Genomic DNA, 18,156 nt, shown 5'->3' on the forward strand with positions numbered 1-18,156 from the left:
GCACGCTCGCTCGGGGGAGCAGAGGCGCGGTGGGTGTTACGGGAGGACAGGAATCAGAGCTCATGTACATGTGGCAGCGGGTCCGTAAGGGAGATCTGGGGGATCCTGCACGGAAGGAGTGCCTCTGAGAAGCCACGGCCAGCCGGCCTGGGGAGCTGGCCGGGAGGGCGCCTCCACGCAGCCACCTGTACGTGGGCCTGCGCCAGGCGTCTCCTTGTAGGAAGACAGGGGATGCAGAGCCGTGGGGTGTAAGAGAAGCTGGAGGCCGCCGGGCTCTTCTGCGTCACTTCCGCCTTCTGTCCTTGGACGGATTCTCCTTTGGACCCAGTCTAACCAACCATACAGGGACAGAGATTCTAGAACACGTAGTTCCTGTTTTAACCAGGAGGACCCAGAGCTGTGCCTGTTATAAACACCTGACCTGTGCATGCAGCATACATTCCAAAGGGCCGTCTGGAAATATGGGCATGTGTCCTTTTTTTCCCTTTGCTTGATTGCAAAGCCACGGTATATAAACCATGACATCTTTTAAAGAGTTATTTGTGTCTTAGCCTGACAACTTAACTACGACTTAAATCATCGTTTTTTGTTTTTGTTTTGTTTTTTTTAAATGTGAGAAATGCGGTCTGGGTTTCCATGAACATAATCCACTTAGGTGAAACTTTTGTAAAACACCCCATGTGTAAATGGCAACTTGCTGTATTTTAGAAGTTTTCTGTAAGGCTATAGTAGCTAATCAAGGGAAAAAGAAACTTTAAATTAGGTTGAGAATAAACAGTACGAACATCTAGGATAACTGAGCTTCGGCATTTACTTTTCCCCCAAACAATGTTATTTGAAAGGACTTAGGAACCACTGTACCTAAATAGCTTGGAGTACTGTAAATGAAGCAGTCTCCCTTTACCATTTCAATGTCTGGTTTCCCTGTGTCAATGATCAAGAATGGGGATCACTTGTCACTGAACTTGAGAGTCCAGGAACCTAGCCTGTGCTGTAGTCCTGATTGGAACACCAACAAATTACAAGTAAAATGATTTGTAAACATACTTGTATAATACTTATGAATTTACAAAATATTTTCATAATTGTCTCACTTTTATTCTCCTGTTGGTCCCGGGTTGTAAGACAGCCGACTGTTACCACCATTGTTTTGGGCGACAAAATTGAGACAAAGAAAAATTAAGTGACTTTCTCCAAGTTGTGTAGTGAAGTGGTAGAGGTGAGTCTTAAGTCCTGGATCCATCACCCCTCGTCTCTGTGAAAACTTCCCTGATAGTCACCCCTCCCCGTACCCTGTGATTTGACTCTTGCCTCCTCTGTGCCACCGGGGCCCACGAGTGCCTCCCTTGCTGTGCTTGTCACATGGAATTTATATCTGTCAGGGTCCAATTGGGAGGCAGAAAGCACATAGTAATTGGAACAGGGCCTGCTTAATAGGAAACAGGATTCCGCAAACTGGCCACATACCAAAACACCCCTTATGTCTTGTCTGTCTGTCCGGCAAGGTTGAGTAGTTACCATACGGACCGGAAGACCCCGCGAAGCCTAAAATATTTACCACATGGCCCTTGAAGGAAAAGTTTGCCAGCCCCTGGTGTAAAGAATTACTAACTATTAGCAGATTATTACTTATTGTCAACTTACTGAGTCATGATGAACTGGGAACTCCTCCGGGGTAAAGAGAGCTTTAAAGAATGCAGGAGTAGCAGCTGCACGAGCAGCCACTGCCTCTAGGGTTGAGGCCGATTACCTGAGGAAGGAGGGGTGGGACTACCCCCCTCTTGCTCCCCTCCCTCCCCCCAGGCTGAGACTCAGATCTGCATGGAGTGGTGTGACAGCAGAGGAAGTCACTGAGCCCCTCGGGCTAGCTGACAGACAGGAAGCTGCCCGGGTGCGGACCTGGCAGGTGGCCAGGGAGCTGGCTGGCATGCCAGTGGAACCCCTGGGAAGCCATCCGAGGGCACGCTTCTGAAACTGGCCGGCAAGCTGCCCACTGGAGCGCTCGTGGAACTTGGCCGTGGAGCCGCGGTGGATGCAGCCACTGCCTTGTCCGCAGGAGCAGGCAGAGGGGACAGCAGTCCCCCCAGCGCCCTCTACTGAGGACACTTCCAGAGGTGCCAGCCCGCGAAGGAGAGCTCTCCACAGGTCCTGCCCCAGTATCACCGCTCGGCCGGAGACGGGTGGTGTGCAGTTAAGAGGCAAAGTGGCCTGGTGTTGGAATGGGTCGTTTGCACACCTTGCTCCTTCTGGGTTGTAACTTCCCAGGCAGGGGTGTTCAGACGATGCCCCCTGAATGCTGCTCTCCAGAAACTGTCCCTTGCACGGGTTGGCCTGTGCTCTCTGGAGGGCTGTGCTGTGCTGTGGTCAGGATATGGACTCTGCAGGGTCCTGAGGCCCCTAGACCTTTGCCCCACCTGGAGAAGAGGCACATACCTTGGGCTTTATCCTCCCCGGGGGTGGCCGCGGCCCCTTGGCTCCGAAAGAACGCTCCTCCGGGGGTTCTCTGTTGCAGCCAGCCTGGGGTCTGAGCTGCCACTGCTGAGCCCCTGATGCAAATTCCCTTCCCTCTCTGTTTCTTACAACCTCTCCCTGAGCAGTCAGCGTCTTTTCTGTGTCTGTTTGGACTTGTGGTTGCTAACTGCAGCCTCCACTGCCTCTGGATCTTCACACATCTCATTGACCTGCTCAATCCATCAGCCTGGCTCTGTCGCCTTGTCGGGGCCACACCTGCCCTTCTTTCTCTTGGGGTGGCATGTGATCCAGCCTTTGCTTTAGCCATGAGTGGCAGGAGTGTGTTAGAAGCGTCAGAGCAGACCCTCATGTTCTTATGCGTGGGACTGAATACTGACTTGCTCATCTGAATCCAAATGTATGAGGTGGGTTTTGGTTTCTTAGGATTTTTTTGCATGTGGGGGTAGTTATTTTTCTTGCTTTTTGATAACGTTTTTTTGTCAACCATGAGGAAAGCAATTTTCTTTCCTAATTGATATTTTATTGGTTGTTTTGAGGATTGGTACACACACAGTTCAATTTGTACATCCTTCTTAATGTATGTACTGAAGAACTAAGAAACCACGTAGTTTTGATTCTTTTCTAAACAGGTGTTCCAGTGACTTTCTAGCTTAAAATGTGGAAGCAACTTTTCCTTAAGAGGATATCAAGTATGAATACCTTCAAATGTTGATAGGCTGTAACATCACAGGTCCCATTTCACCGTTTAATATCATAAGCATCACATGCTCAAATTTCCATGTTTTTTCATGGCACGTTCATGGCACATTATTAGGGAAACTGAAGTGTCATGACCGGGGATAGAAAGGGCCAAAAAAAAAAGGCCATGAAGAACCTAGTGGCAAGACGGGAATAAAGACACAGACCTACTAGAGAATGGACTTGAGGATATGGGGAGGGGGTGGGGTGAGATGTGACAGGGTTAGAGAGTGTCATGGACATATATACACTACCAAATGTAAAACAGATAACTAGTGGGAAGCAGCCGCATAGCACAGGGAGATCAGCTCGGTGCTTTGTGACCACCTAGAGGGGTGGGATGGGGAGGGTGGGAGGGAGGGGGATGCAAGAGGGAAGAGAAATGGGAACATATTGTATATGTATAACTGATTCACTTTGTTATAAAGCAGAAGCTAACACACCATTGTAAGGCAATTATACTTCAATAAAGATGTTTAAAAAAAAAAAAAAAAGAAAACAAACTTGCGGTTACCAGTGGGGAAGGAGGGGGAGGGATAAATTAGGAGCTTGGGACTAACATACACACACTGCTACGTATAAAATAGATAACCTATTTTATACAGTAGCAAGGACCTACTGTATAGCACAGGGAGCTATACTCAATGTTTTGTAATAACCTATAAGGGAAAAGAATCTGGAAAAAGAATATGTATGTGTATGTATATATATAAAACTGAATCACTTTGCTGTACACATGAAACTAACACAACATTGTAAATCAACTATATTTCAATTAAAAACATAAAAAATAAGAAAATAAAATTAAAATAAAGACTAAGTTCCTCCCTTCCTGGGATGCAATGCTGGTACTCCTTCGATGATAGGACTCCCTTCCCAGATGTCAAGGCCGTACTGACTCACTGTGTACGTGCTGACCTGTTTTTTTGAAACTTTGAAGGAATGTATCCCTGACTTGTTTGATGTTCTTTGTTCTGACAAGATATAAAACTGCTGAAAATCTTCCTTCTCTGGAGCAGTTCCCCAGAGTTATCTGAGAGGCTGTCTTCCGGGCTATAGTCCTCAGTTTGATTCAAATAAAACCCTTTTTTTTTTTTAAATTAATTAATTAATTTATTTATTTATTTTTGGCTGTGTTGGATCTTCGTTTCTGTGCGAGGGCTTTCTCTAGTTGCGGCAAGCGGGGGCCACTCTTCGTCGCGGTGCGCGGGCCTCTCACTGTAGCAGCCTCTCTTGTTGCGGAGCACAGGCTCCAGACATGCAGGCTCAGTAATTGTGGCTCACGGGCCCAGCTGCTCCGCGGCAGGTGGGATCCTCCCAGACCAGGGCTCGAACCCGTGTCCCCTGCATTGGCAGGCAGATTCTCAGCCACTGCGCCACCAGGGAAACGCCCAAGAAGTGGTTTTCTTTAGGAAGTAATTCTACTAAAAAACATGGGAGTACAGGTAATTTTATTTTTATTTTTTATTTTTTTAACTTCTTATTTTATATTGGAGTATAGTTGATTAACAGTGTTGCGTTAGTTTCAGATGTACAACAGAGTGATTCAGTTATACATATACATGTATCTCTTCTTTTTCAAATTCTTTTCTCCATTCGGTTGTTACAGGATATTGAGCAGAGTTCCCTGTGCTACACAGTAGGTGCTTGTTGGTTATCCATTTTAAATATAGCAACGTGTACGTGTCAGTCCCAAATTCCCTAACCATCCCTCCCCCCACCCCCCCTTGGTAACCATAAGTTCGTTCTCTAAGTCTATGAGTCTGTTTCTGCCTTTTGTAGCATTTTTTTTTTAGATTCCGCATATAAGCGATATTATACGATATTTCTCTGTCTGACTTCCGTCACTCAGTATGACAATCTCTAGGTCCATCCGTGTTGCTGCAAATGGCATTATTTCATTCTTTTTAATGGCTGAGTAATATTCCATTGTGTGTGTGTGTGTTTGTGTGTGTTTGTGTGTGTGTATATACATACATATATATATATATATATATACACACACACACACCACATCTTCTTTATCCATTCCTCTGTCGATGGACATTTAGGTTGCTTCCATGTCTTGGCTATTGTAAACAGTGCTGCAGTGAACATTGGGGTGCACATATCCTTTTGGACCACGTTTTTCTCCGGGTATCCTCTTCAAGACCTATTAGGTGCGTGACTGCGTCCCCAAATTGCCATTGAGTATGTTTTGTGTTGTCAGGTTAAAAAAAACTGCCCCCCATGGAATGTTAAGCTGACACTCGGGATAGCCAGAGCGTCCTCAAATTCATTATCCCACCCTTCCCTGGTTGTACCAAAAAATAACCAACGAACAGTTTCACCTCTTCAAAAAGCGTTTATACTCCAGAAATGGGGTGAGGTGGGATTTCCTTCTTAAGCATGTTTCCAGAGCTACTGCGAAGCTTGCATTCCCCAAATAGTTGATAAAAACACTCCTTGGGATGTACAAGAAGGGAGACAGGGACCAGTGACTGATGGTATGTTCAAGTCTTAACACTTGGGAGGTTTTTGGTTTTTGATGGGCTTCTCCGTTACCAGAGATGCACCCTCCGATTATTTCACAATTTGATACTTTTCCTGAGTGAGTCAGCTCTCTTTTCTGAAACAAGGGAGCTCAAGGAGAATGAGTTAAATTAAGCAGACTAAGGAGGTGACATCAGTGATTGTCCTGGCTCACAAAAGGCAGTGCTTTCTCATGGCTTTTTCTCCAGACAGCAAAGCTTTCTTTGAGGTAGTCATAACTGATAAATCATGGGTGTGATTCGTGGCCTTTGAAATATGATACTGGACTTAACACGTTCTTCCTCCTTTCGTTTTGGTCTCTGGGTGTCTCGATTTTCCACATCAGTCCAGCTCAACATCTGAGCTCCACCGGCCGACCCCTTTCCTGTGGCCCTTGATGTCCAGCATCGATTCTGTCCTTAGACCTTCCTTCCCAGCGTCTAGAGCGCTTGCTTACATTAGTGTTGTCTGCCCTGTGTTGGTTTGAGCCCTTGTTTCTGTCCAGTACAAAGACAGAGCCTGCTGCCTTCTGTTCTCGGGCAGAAGAAATTCTTTTCGTGTCAACCTCCAGGATGAAGCTGCCAGACGCATTTGCTGGAATAAGAAGGTCGCTCCCCTGCTTCCGTGCTGGCCTTCTGGGGCCCCCACTGCCTCCAGGATATCATGCCAGATTCTGACTCAAGGTCAAGTTCCTCATCTTCCTCTTTCTGCCCTTATCTTCAAACGCTCCCCAGCCAGAGCTCTGCGCTCGGCCAGGCTGACATTCCTCAGACCGGCCCGGCTTCCTGCCTCTGCCCCATCTTCACATCCAGACCCCCCTGTGGAATGTCCGCCCCCATCTATGCCACCCCTTTCAAGTTGCTCTTCTGGGCCTCTCTCTTCGTGACGTCTTTCATCTCCAGCCCCGAGGCCAAGCGAGCCTGGCCCCTCGCGCCCCTGCTGCCCTGACGTGGTTCCTTCCCACGGGAGTCCCGGCTCCCAGGAGAATCAAGGTTCTCCGGCCTCCGTGGGTGTCATCCTTGATCATCTGTAACATCCGTTGGATGAAATACAAAAACTTTGTTCCAACGAGACTTCCATTGACGGTTTTTTTCCCCCGCTGCTGTTTCCAGAAAAAATGTTTCCATAAGAACAGCAAGGAAATGCGCACATTTGGGGACACTTAAGTCTTAACTGAGGCCCTAAACAGGAGTTTTCCAATGCCAGTGAATGCTCAGACCAGAATATTTGTCCTGGCATGTGAACTTGGGGCTTTCCTTCTGCCAGTGGCGCACGGACAGGCATCTTGGGTGTGGAGTCATTTGTTCTTGTGTGCCTGTCTTTTTGTAAAGGGACTTTTTTCTGAGCTCCAGCAAGCGACACTGAGAACTTTGCCTGGTGGCTCTCGGACAGGACTGCCCTGTTTGTGGCTCCCGAGTGCTGCGGATGTCAGGCAGTTCCCTCTGTTAGTGGCAATGCCAAGCGCTCTCTTGACTATAAGGCAGGGGACGGTGGCAAAACGATCCTGAGCGTCTGTAATGTGTGATACACTGTACAGTGCTGGCAGGCAGAGTCAGTAAGTATCCTGTGAGACTAGAGCCAACTTCAGGTTTGCTCTTTACCAAGTTCAAGCCTAATTAATTCTTCCTAATGGGAGAAGTTTGATGGGGTCAAGAGTACAGACTGGAGGTTTTCAAAGCATCTTCTTTTACAACTGTTTTCTCCATGAGCACAATAAACGTCAAACAGATAGTTTGTCTTGGTGAGGAAGCCAAGGCGGGGGAGAATTCCCCAGCTTCTTTGTCTCCCAAACCCAGAGCCGTTTTTGCTGGGAATGTAGATAGAGTGTGGTTAGGACGGGGCAGGTGGACGCCTCGGAATGCGGTCTTCACTGGTGGAGGAGGGGCTTGGGAAGTCTTTGCAGATGAGGGGAAGCAACATGATGTCATCAGACTTCGAGGACAGCGCTTGGAGCCAGTCTCGCAGAACTTGTGCATCCAAGGGTTTGTGGGAACGAGACCGAAAAACCCACCAGGTCGTGGCTGAGTGACACAGGTCGCCTCCAGGACGGCCTGCCTTCAAACCCTGTCCTAAGGCCCTGCAAGTTCCTTGGTCATAGTTGTCTTGCCCGAAGATTTTTCTTGTGGAACTGAAATTCAGAGAGGAATCATGGTAGGGAGAGGGACGCACGTACTCACGCTACTCTCGCCCTGACCAGCCCTGCGCGTGTCTGCTGGTCTCGGCTTTTGTGACGCTCACCCCCCCTTTCTCCTCCACCTCCTGCTCCTTCCCCCACCCATCTTCTTCCAGATTTCTCTGTGTTGGGGCCCCAGGGTTCTGTCCTCAGCTGTTGGTGGGTCTGTTTTCTGTGTAGGAGGCCTGCATCCCCATTCCTCCCGTTTTTAAATTCCTTCCGCGGCTGGTCAGCCCATGAGCAGGCCACCTTTCCCCGGGTACCCTCGCCTCACCCCAGCCAGCTGCCCTGCCCACCGACCCTCCGCCTGGACGGCCCCTTGGCCTCCCACCCGGGGCGTGCCAAAATGTAAACTCTCTGCCACGTAACCTTCACCTCGGCTATGTGCGGCTGAGTGTGTAATCTTGGTGCGGTGGAAACTTATTTACGATCTGTTACTATGTTGGGATAAAAATTGTCTAGACTTGGAAACTGGTTGTGAACCGAATGATTTGCTTCACGTTTTAGTTAGGAGTGCTCATTTTGTTTATGCTGTTGACTTGCAGTGAATAATTGCTTTATTAACCTAGGAAAAGTTCAGCTGTCCTTGGGTTCGGGCGGAGACTTGAGGAAAGTACCACATGGTTTGAGAGCTGAGCCTGTAAGTTGCTTCGTTTCCAGCTTTGTAACGACCAGAGGAGAAACGTTTACGGCTTTAGTGCTTTGTGAGGTTTGGAACGGATTTTTAGGTTAGCCCTGGCAAACAGTCAGAGCAGCGAACTTCCAAACCTGTACACCTCTGTGCCCATAAGCATTCATCTTTTTCACTAGTTTTCCTAGCAGTTTGTAAAAATAATGGCTTTTTGGTGTGAAACAGGGGTTGGCAACTTGTTTTTAATAACAAGCCAAGCAGTAAATATTTTTGGCTTTGTGGGTCAGACTATGCTATTCTCTCCTGTAGCAGTGTATATAAACAAATAGCTCTGGTTGTATTCCAGTAAAATTTTATTTACAAAAACAAACAAACAAAAGGCAGCTGGCTGGATTTCACTCATGGGCCACAGTCTGCCAAGCACTAGTACCGCAAACAGGTTGGTTAATTGATGGGTGACTTGATGCTGAGTTGGATTATTACTGTATAGGGAAGACGAGGGTGAGTATTTAAAGATTAAGATTTCTCAGGATAAAAATCGTAAAGTGCTTTTAAGGAGTCAGTCAACACACATTCATACATACGTGTTTAACACTGAGTAAGGAGTATTTTACATACCCAGCATGGTGTAATAATCTAGGGCTGTAATGAAAGGAATCAGATACTCAGTGTCAGCAAGGATGTGGAGAAATTGGAGCCCTCCGATGTAAAATGGTGCAGCTGCTTTAGAAGGCAGTCTGGCAGGTCCTCACAATGTTCGCCGTAGCTGTCGTACGACCCTGCCATTCTACTCCTACGTGTACACCCAAAGGAAATGAAGATGCATGTGCATGCACAAACTTGTACACCAGTGCTCACAGCAGCATTAATAGCCAAAAAGTAAAAAACAACTTCAATACCCATCACCGATGAACGGATAAATAAAATGTGGTCGGTCCATACAATGGAGTATCCTTCGGCCGTAAAAACGAATGAAGCTCTGACACAGGCTACGACATGGATGCACCTTGAAAAGCTGAGTGAAAGAAGCCAGACACAAAAGGCCACCTATCGTATCATTTTGTTTATATGAAATATCCAGAGTAGGCAAACCCTAGACGCAGAGAGCAGATGCATGGTCGCCAGGGGGTGGAAGGATCGGGAAGTGACCACTGACAGGCACGAACGAGGGTTCTTCTGGGGTTAGGACACTGTTCTAAAATGGGTGGTGGTGATGGTTGGACAACTCTGTGAATATACTAACAAGCCATTCGTTTATGTTTATACGGGTGAATTGTGTGATGCCTGAATTATATCTAAATACAGCTGTTACGGAAATAACTAGGTGCAGGATTAATCTATGAGAAATAACTAGTAAATAATTAAAAAAAAGATCCATCATTATTTTTTGGAGGAAGGAGATCCAGAAAGTGAATCGGTAGTTCTGGCTCTGCTATTTCTGGTGTGTTTCTGAGAGCTCATGCGCTTTCCCGCCCCTCCGTGAACGGTAGACCTTGCGGAGGCAGACCAGGGGAGGGATGCATCCCTGGTCTCCCGCTGGGAATCAGGGCCCAGGTGGGTCCCTTCACCCCTGGGTTGTCCTGAAGCCAGTCTGAGAAAACCTGTGGGTGGCATGTGTCACGGGCATGTTGTATTCCTGGCCGAGTCCTGGGGGCTTGTTTGCTTGTTCAAGAGGCTCACGGGACACACTTCTGTGTTGCAGATCGAAGAAGGAAGCAAAGCCGCGGCAGTGGACAAGTTGCTGGCCGGAGATGAGATCATTGGCATCAATGACATCGGTCTGTCGGGGTTTAGACAGGAAGCGATTTGCCTGGTGAAGGGCTCGCATAAGACCCTGAAGCTGGTGGTAAAAAGGTAAGACCTGGGCCTCATGCCTTGTTTACAAACAGAGATGAGCGGGACGTGAAACCTGGAGTCTGTTGGCTGCGCCGTGTCACTGTGGCAATCCTGATTTGGACTTAAGTCGCGCGCGTGCGCGCGTGTGTGTGTACATGTACATGCATGTACACTTAGGAATCTATCTCTTGGCCAAGGATGAATCCAACATCAAAAATTTTAAAGATGCCTTCTTTTTTTAAAATTAATTTTTATTGGAGTATAGTTGATTTACAATGTTGTGTTAGTTTCTGCTGTACAGCAAAATGAATCAGCTATACATATACAGATGTCCACTCTTTTTTAGATTCTATTACCATGTAGGTCATTACAAAGGTTTTTTTTTTTTTTTTTTTTTTTCCAATAGTTATTTATTTTGGCTGCGCTGGGTCTTAGTTGTGGCACTCAGGGTCTTCATTGCAGCACGTGGCATCTTTAGTTGCGGCATGTGGACTTTTAGTTGCGGCGTGCGTTCAGGATCTAGTTCCCCAACCAGAGATCGAACCCAGGCCCCCCGCATTGGGAGTGTGCAGTCTTGCCCACTGGACCACCAGGGAAGTCCCTACAAAGTACTGAGTAGAGTTCCCTGTGCTGTACAGTAGGTTCTTAAAAGATTTCTTCTTTTATTACTGTTGACTGTTACTTTTGATTTAAGTGATTTTGAATACTTAAATCTTATTCTTGGCATATGTAGGTGATTTTCTGGCAGTGAGGAAACTGTTTATGCTCCAAATGATGAAATGTCATTGCCTGTGTTGTACACAAGGTGGCAGGCTACCAGGTTTTGGGGTTTTATGCTAAAATAATGTGATGCACATAGACTTAACAGGTCAGCTAGCAGGTGTTTCCAGTGCTGTGCTGAGGTCTGAGGGGACCAAGTGCATATTCCAAGAAAGGAGATTGTGGATAGGAGTTGGGATGATTTGAAGGGGTCAGAAAGTGAAGTTGGGCATGTGATGCTTTTACACACAGGGACTAGAACGGCACTACTGGGCAGCATGGAGGTGTTTTGTAACTTTTTATTTTTATTTTTTGTCCACGCCGCACAGCTTGTGGGATCTTAGTTCCCCAACCAGGGACCAGGAATCGAACCTGTGCCCCCTGAAGTGGAAGTGCTGAGTCTTAACCACTGGACCGCCAGGGAATTCCGGTGATTGGTTTCATATAGAAATAATTCTCGACCTTGTGTTTTACAGTTGGCTAATTCATAGTAAAGGGTTGACGTGCCCCTTTTAGCAGAATTAGTGCAGTCTTTCCAAGGTAGGCTGTAAATTTTATTTTATTTTTTAAAAATTTATTTATTTATTTATTGTTTATTTTTGGCTGCATTGGATCTTCGTTGCTGCGCGCGGGCTTTTCTCTAGTTGCGGCGAGCGGGGGCTCCTCTTCGTTGCGGTGCGTGGGCTTCTCACTGTGGTGGCTTCTCTTGCTGCGGAGCACGGACTCTAGGCGCGCGGGCTTCGGTAGTTGTGGCACACAGGCTTCAGTAGTTGTGGCTCGCAGGCTCTAGAGCACAGGCTCAGTAGTTGTGGCGCACGGGCTTAGTTGCTCCGCGGCATGTGGGATCTTCCCGGACCAGGGCTTGAACCCGTGTCCCCTGCATTGGCAGGCGGATTCTTAACCACTGCGCCACCAGGGAAGCCTGGCTGTAAATTTTAAAAAGTAAATTGACTCAAGGCCTTCAGTTTTTAGTACAGACTTGAAGACATATCCCTGTGGACTTTTTATGTATTTATTTTTGGGGGACCAAAATAGCATCCGAGGAGGAGTCAGAAACGAAGAAGGAAAACATTTCATTCTTTGCCACATTAATGCAGCAGCCTCATTTCTCAGTGGAATAGGCTGTCCTCCTTGTAAATCAGAGAACTGAAGTCTCAGCATGGCCATTTTGGAGCCTTGTGGGGGAGCAAGGGACATGATGGGTGCCATCATGGCGTATAATTTCTTTGAGGTCACCTTATTAAGCCTCCTAAGGCAGGACGTGTGAAGTTCTCGCAGGATTCCATTAGACTTAGTGGAGCGCTGGTGATGGTGAGGGACGCTTGACCCACACAGGGGAGACAGTGGTTATAAACCACCACCTGAAATGTCTCCGTTGCGGGGCTGCCCGAGCCCCCAGAACACACAGCCGGCTCGTTGCCTTACTGTCCGTCTCCCCCACGGGGAGAGCACTGGCTTAGTTGACGCTGTGAGCAAACTGTCTCGCCAGTTTGCGGCTGCTTACCGCACGCAGTGCCCGATGCACAAGGGCAGATGAAGGGCTTGGACTTATTGAATCGAATTGATTTGAGCTGCACCGGGATGGGCGTCATTGGAGGGCCTGATGGGGCTGCTGACCCTGAGGTGCTCATTCAGTAAAACCTGTCAGTGTGACATTGGCCAGCCCAGGGGAGGCAGCAGCAAATAAAACCGAGCCAGTGACACATCCTGGGGGACAGAATTCAGGATGCATGAATATTTTCACCGGTTGCATCTCACAAGGTAAAAATGAAATGTTGGTCAATGTCAGATCTTATTCTAGGGTGCAAAAAAAAAAGCAGGTGTGTAATAAAGTTGGTTTAGTAACAACAGCTATAAAGAAGGGAATTTGCACCCCAGTAGAAAGTTGGATGAAAGACGCTCATAGGCAGTTCCTAATATGAGAAATGCACATAGGAAACAAGTGTTTAAAAAGACGTTTTTCAAGGAATTCATAGAAAAGACTCTGACAAGTACAGGTTTCTGGTAACTGTACTGCTGAACTGAATGAATAAGCATTTTCAGAACTCTAATGAAAAACTCCTGAACTCATAAAAGTGCTAACAAAAGATCAAGATGAAAAAAAAATTAATTACATGGGACTGAGTGAACTGATGAGGATGATTATAATTTTTGTGACTTTCTGTTTGAATTAAAAAAAAAAATCCCACAAGGACTCAGAGGCAAAGAATATAGAAATCAATCTTCACTGCAAAGTAAAGGAGCTGTTACAGTGGAGGATTACTGGACTGAATGTCAATATTATGACATAGGATGAGTGCGTTTCGTGTTCGGTAATTGCAATCATTGTTGCTTTTGTTGTGGTCATCCATTTACAATGCTCGGTGTCAGTCTATTTATCTCTTGTAAAAATAAAATACAGTGTGTGTGTGTGGGAAAAAAAAAAAAAGATATTTAACTAGGGATCGACAAGTTTACTTACAAACTAGGTTTTGATTCTCCAGCTGGCCGAGATCTGATGGAATAGCAATGCCCATTGGTGCTGAGATGTGGGGAAACAAGTGCTTATTTGATGTAATGCTGATGAGACTTTCTGGTGAGCGGTTTGGCAACATGTGTCAAAAGGCCTATTTTGGACTCAGAATTTATTTCTTGGATCCTAGATATTCAGCAAAAGGAAATGACTGAAGTGAATTAGGGACCATGCATACTGCAGAGTGCTGCCATTATAAATGGTGTCAGCCAAATGAACTTATTTACGAAACAGAAACAGACTCACAGACACAGAGCACAGACTGGTGGTTGCCAAAGCGGGGTGGGGGGTGGGGGAGGGATGGATTGGGAGTTGGGATTAGCAGATGCAAACTAGTATATATAGAATGGGTAAACAGCAAGGTCCTACTGTAGAGCACAGGGAACTCTAGTCAACATCCTGTGACAGACCGTAATGGAATAGAATATGAAAAAAATATATATATATGTGTATAACTGAGTCTCTGCTGTATGGCAGAAATTAACACATTATAAATCTATACGTCAATAAAAGTTTTTAAAAAGAATACAAGTGCTATTACAAAATAAAAAAATGGTGTCAGTGGGCTTCCCTGGTGGCACAGTGGTTAAGAATCCTCCTGCCAATGCAAGGGACACGGGTTCGAGCCCTGGTCCGGGAAGATCCCACATGCTGCGGAGCAGCTAAGCCCGTGCGCCACAACTACTGAAGCCTGCACGCCTGGAGCCCGTGCTTTGCAACGGGAGAGACCACCGCAATGAGAGGCCCGCGCACCGCAGAGGGGACTGAGAAAGCCCGCGCGCAGTGACGAAGACCCAACACAGCCAAAAATAAATACATAAAATAAATTTATTTAAAAAAAAAATGGTGTCGGTATTTCCTGACATGGAAAGATGCCCCTCAAAGCCCAGTTGAGTGGAACACATACAAGCAGTTATAGAACTGTACAGGCCCCATGAAATAAAGTTTTGATTTTTCATTGTGGTAAAAGACACGTAACAGAAAACTTACCATCTTATCCATTAAGTGCACAGTCTAAGTGTATTACTTCTCTGATAATAAAAATGTCGAGCTCGTTGCACTTTTAAAGAGGAGAGGCCTTTGGGGTTCCGTGTGATGTGTTCACAGGACTCAGCAGGAGGTTTGGTCCCCAGGAGGCAGGCAGCTGTGCTCTGTTCTGGGCGGCGCCCCCAGAAGGCTCTGTTTATTGCTCTGTGATCAAAACAGACAGGATCACCCAAAGGGGCGCGTGTTGGAACGCCGGCTACAATTACTCCAAGAGTGACTTTTTATTCCGCGTTTATGAGTACTTGGAGTAACACATGGCCGTGGGAGAACATTCACTTTGGAACGGGAATTGGGTGGGATACAGCAGCCTTTCTCCCAACCCCTCATCCTCCCATTTTGCCCCTCCGGAGAGCGGCTGTGTCAGTACTAACCTCTTAAGGTTCCCTTTTAGAAACAGGTACCTAGTCGTGTGTTACACATGAAAATGGGGGTCGGTCCAGGTTGAGTGCTCTGACTCAAGGTTTCTCCTGACCCCGTGCGGCTCCATGGTCTGGATGCTCTGCTGTGTGTCTAGCAGATCCTCTGTGTGTGGACATTTACGGTGCTTCCGGCGTACGGCAGACAGTGCTGCAGTGTGACGCTTTTGTACCCGAGTCCACATACACGTGCGTATAGGTCGTCCTGATCCATTCCTAGCGTGGGAGGTTTTGAGGCAGAAAGTACGTGCATTGTGAAGCTTGTTTTTGTTGGCTTTGTGGATGTGATAGGTGACAGATGCTTTTATTGTTTAAATGGGCATTTCTGTCATTATGACCGAGGTTGGGCATCATTCCATGTGTTCAGAAGCTTTTTTTTTGAATTCGAGGAACATAGTTAAGGATCTAAAAACCGGATGATGTGAGTTCTGTTCGGAGTACACACCGTGAGAACTGGGGGTAGAAGGAGAGAGAAGGCCTGGGGGCCCGGCCCGCTCGCTGTGGAGCTGACTGCGTATCCAACAGACTTGTGGGGAGACAAGTATTCTAAGTAACACATATAACCCAATATAAAACCAAACCAAGCAGTTTGTCCAAATGTTTTTTTTTTCAAGCACACTTTTAAAAACAAACGTAGGCGTTTTTCAATATTTTAAAGATAATTTTGGATTAAATTTTAATACTGTGTGTGGGTATTATTTTTGCCTATTAGAAAAGTCTGAAACGGTGGTTTTGCCTAGAAATATGAATAAAATTCTACAAAACGGTTAATTAGTTAATACTAGGATCTGTTGCTGTCATCTGGCACATGGTGAATTACTGTTTTAAGTACTGAAGACGCACATAATAAGGACTTTTAAAACTCCATACTGGGGCTTCCCTGGTGGCACAGTGGTTGAGAGTCTGCCTGCCAGTGCAGGGGACACGGGTTCAAGCCCTGGTCTGGGAAGATCCCACATGCCGCGGAGCAACTAAGCCCGTGCGCCACAACTACTGAGCCTGCGCGTCTGGAGCCTGTGCTCCGCAACGGGAGAGACCGCGACAGTGAGAGGGCCGCGCACCGCGATGAAGAGTGGCCCCCGCTCGCCGCAACTGGAGAAATCCCTAGCACAGAAACGAAGACCCAACACAGCAAAAAAATAAAGTAAATAAATAAATTTAAACTCCATACTAACTTACCATTTTCCTTATTACAACGGCACCAGTGAGTGCTTTTAACATGATTTCTCTTAAATCGGTGACATGTTTTCTTCTCTATCTAAATCTAAATCTCACCATTCTCATCTTTCTTTATCCCTAGGCAACCACTAATCTGACTTGTATCTCAGAGATTAGTTAGCATTTTCTAACTAGTGTTGTATGTAGAACTCCAAAATGGATCATGTCCTCTTTTTTTTTAATATATATGTAAGTTTATTTATTTATTTATTTTTGGCTGCGTTGGGTCTTTGTTGCTGCGCGCGGGTTTTCTCTGGTTACGGCGAGCTGGGGCTACTCTTTGTTGCGGTGCGCGGGCTTCTCATTGCGGTGGCTTCTCTTGTTGCGGAGCACGGGCTCTAGGCGCACGGGCCCGATAGTTGTGGCTCGCGGGCTCTAGAGCGCAGGCTCAGTAGTTGTGGCGCACTGGCTTAGTTGCTCCGCGGCATGTGGGATCTTCCCGGACGAGGTCTCGAACCCGTGTCCCCTGCATTGGCAGGCGGATTCTTAACCACTGCGCCACCAGGGAAGCCCTGGATCATGTACTCTTAAAAAAAAGGTGTTTAGTTTATGAAGGCACTCTGTAGTTAATTCACAGACTGAGCCACCAACACATCAATATCAAATGTTGCCCTACCTGAGGATCACCAAATGATAAATGAGCTGCCTGAACCCTCAACTACCTGCCCAGCCCAGGCACCTTAAGAAGGGGTGGCTTTTCTGACGAAGATTGAAAACAGCTTAGGGTCCTGAGGGCCAGAGTGGCCAGTGCAGGCTTGGTTTTTCTCGGAGGTTCTGGGAAGAGGCGTGTACGCGCCTCGGTGTAAAACACATACCCGTGGTTTTATGAACAAAGTGGGGCATCGTGGGTCGCATCCTGACTCCCTCCCGCCGGTGACAGCTGCTGGGTGTGCTTGTCTTGCTTCAGCCTGTGCGGCGAGCAGGGCACCCAGCGGCCAGGCGAGGGTGGCGGCGGGCTGGCTTCACAAGGCGGGGGCGTCTGGTTTCACGGGGCACGGGCACCGCGTCTCTTGTCACCGTTTAGAAGCCGGGACTGGGAGAGCGCGGTGCCTTAGGAGACGAGGACCCAGATCACTGTCTCTCCCCAGCCACGTTTCTTTCCCAGACAGGTGAGAGCCAGCGCTGCCTTCCTCCCAGAGCTGTGTCGGCTGGAAACAAAGAAGGGTAACAGGAAGCCGCACTGGTGCACACATGTTCTCCTTTAAGATGTCCAGGTGGTATCCTGGCATCTGCCCAGGAGTCAGAGGAACGGGGGGGGGGCCAGCAGACGCAGCCCGGCCGTGCCTCCCCGGCACCTTGTCCTTCCCTCTCTGCTTGGCCGAGGACGTGCTGCTCGCAGGAAAGTGTGGGAGGATGTGGTAGCCTCTTCTTCTGTGTCTGTCTCTCTGTGTACTTGTCGCCTGCACTTTCTTCCCTGGGGTCGGGCCCCTCCCTGGAGATCCTGATGGGCAGGTGTGGGATGGCTCTGGGCGCTGGTATTTCCCTGAGGGCCACGGGCTATTTTGCTGGGCGGCCGCAGTGCTCATGCCGCTGGCTTAAGCAAATGTGCTTGGAAAAGGTTAAGACCCGAAACTGGGTCACTCGAGGCCTTTTCCTGATTAACGCAGGCGTCGGTAAGCCCCTCGCTGTGGGAGACGTGCCGAAGTAGGGGACGCTTCTCGCCCGGTGCTGGGTTAAGGCCGTTGCTGCCCGATGCTGTGAAGTGCTCACTAAAAGCTCCGTGTGCACAGCACCGGGATACCATCCACTGTCCTCCGTTCACAGGGAAGTTACCATACGTTCAGCTCCTGAAACATACATGGAATTTCAAGCACCGTAGGGAAAATTTCTCTTAACTGTCAGG

General features: G+C 47.5%; 1 protein-coding gene across 3 annotated transcripts in view; it reads left to right on the forward strand.

The window, feature by feature from the left end:
• SHROOM2 (shroom family member 2) overlaps positions 1-18,156 on the forward strand; it is a gene marked incomplete at its 5' end in the record, with an annotated part of 140,343 nt that overhangs the window by 51,801 nt on the left and 70,386 nt on the right. For all 3 annotated transcript variants that reach the window (XM_082446212.1, XM_082446214.1, XM_082446215.1), the window contains one exon: positions 10,228-10,379. In XM_082446212.1, coding sequence (XP_082302338.1) covers positions 10,228-10,379 — 152 coding nt within the window. The remainder of the gene's footprint in view (positions 1-10,227; positions 10,380-18,156) is intronic.

The sequence above is a fragment of the Balaenoptera physalus genome, assembly GCF_965194825.1.
Source record: "Balaenoptera physalus genome assembly, chromosome: X".
In the NCBI taxonomy this organism is placed as follows: domain Eukaryota; kingdom Metazoa; phylum Chordata; class Mammalia; order Artiodactyla; family Balaenopteridae; genus Balaenoptera; species Balaenoptera physalus.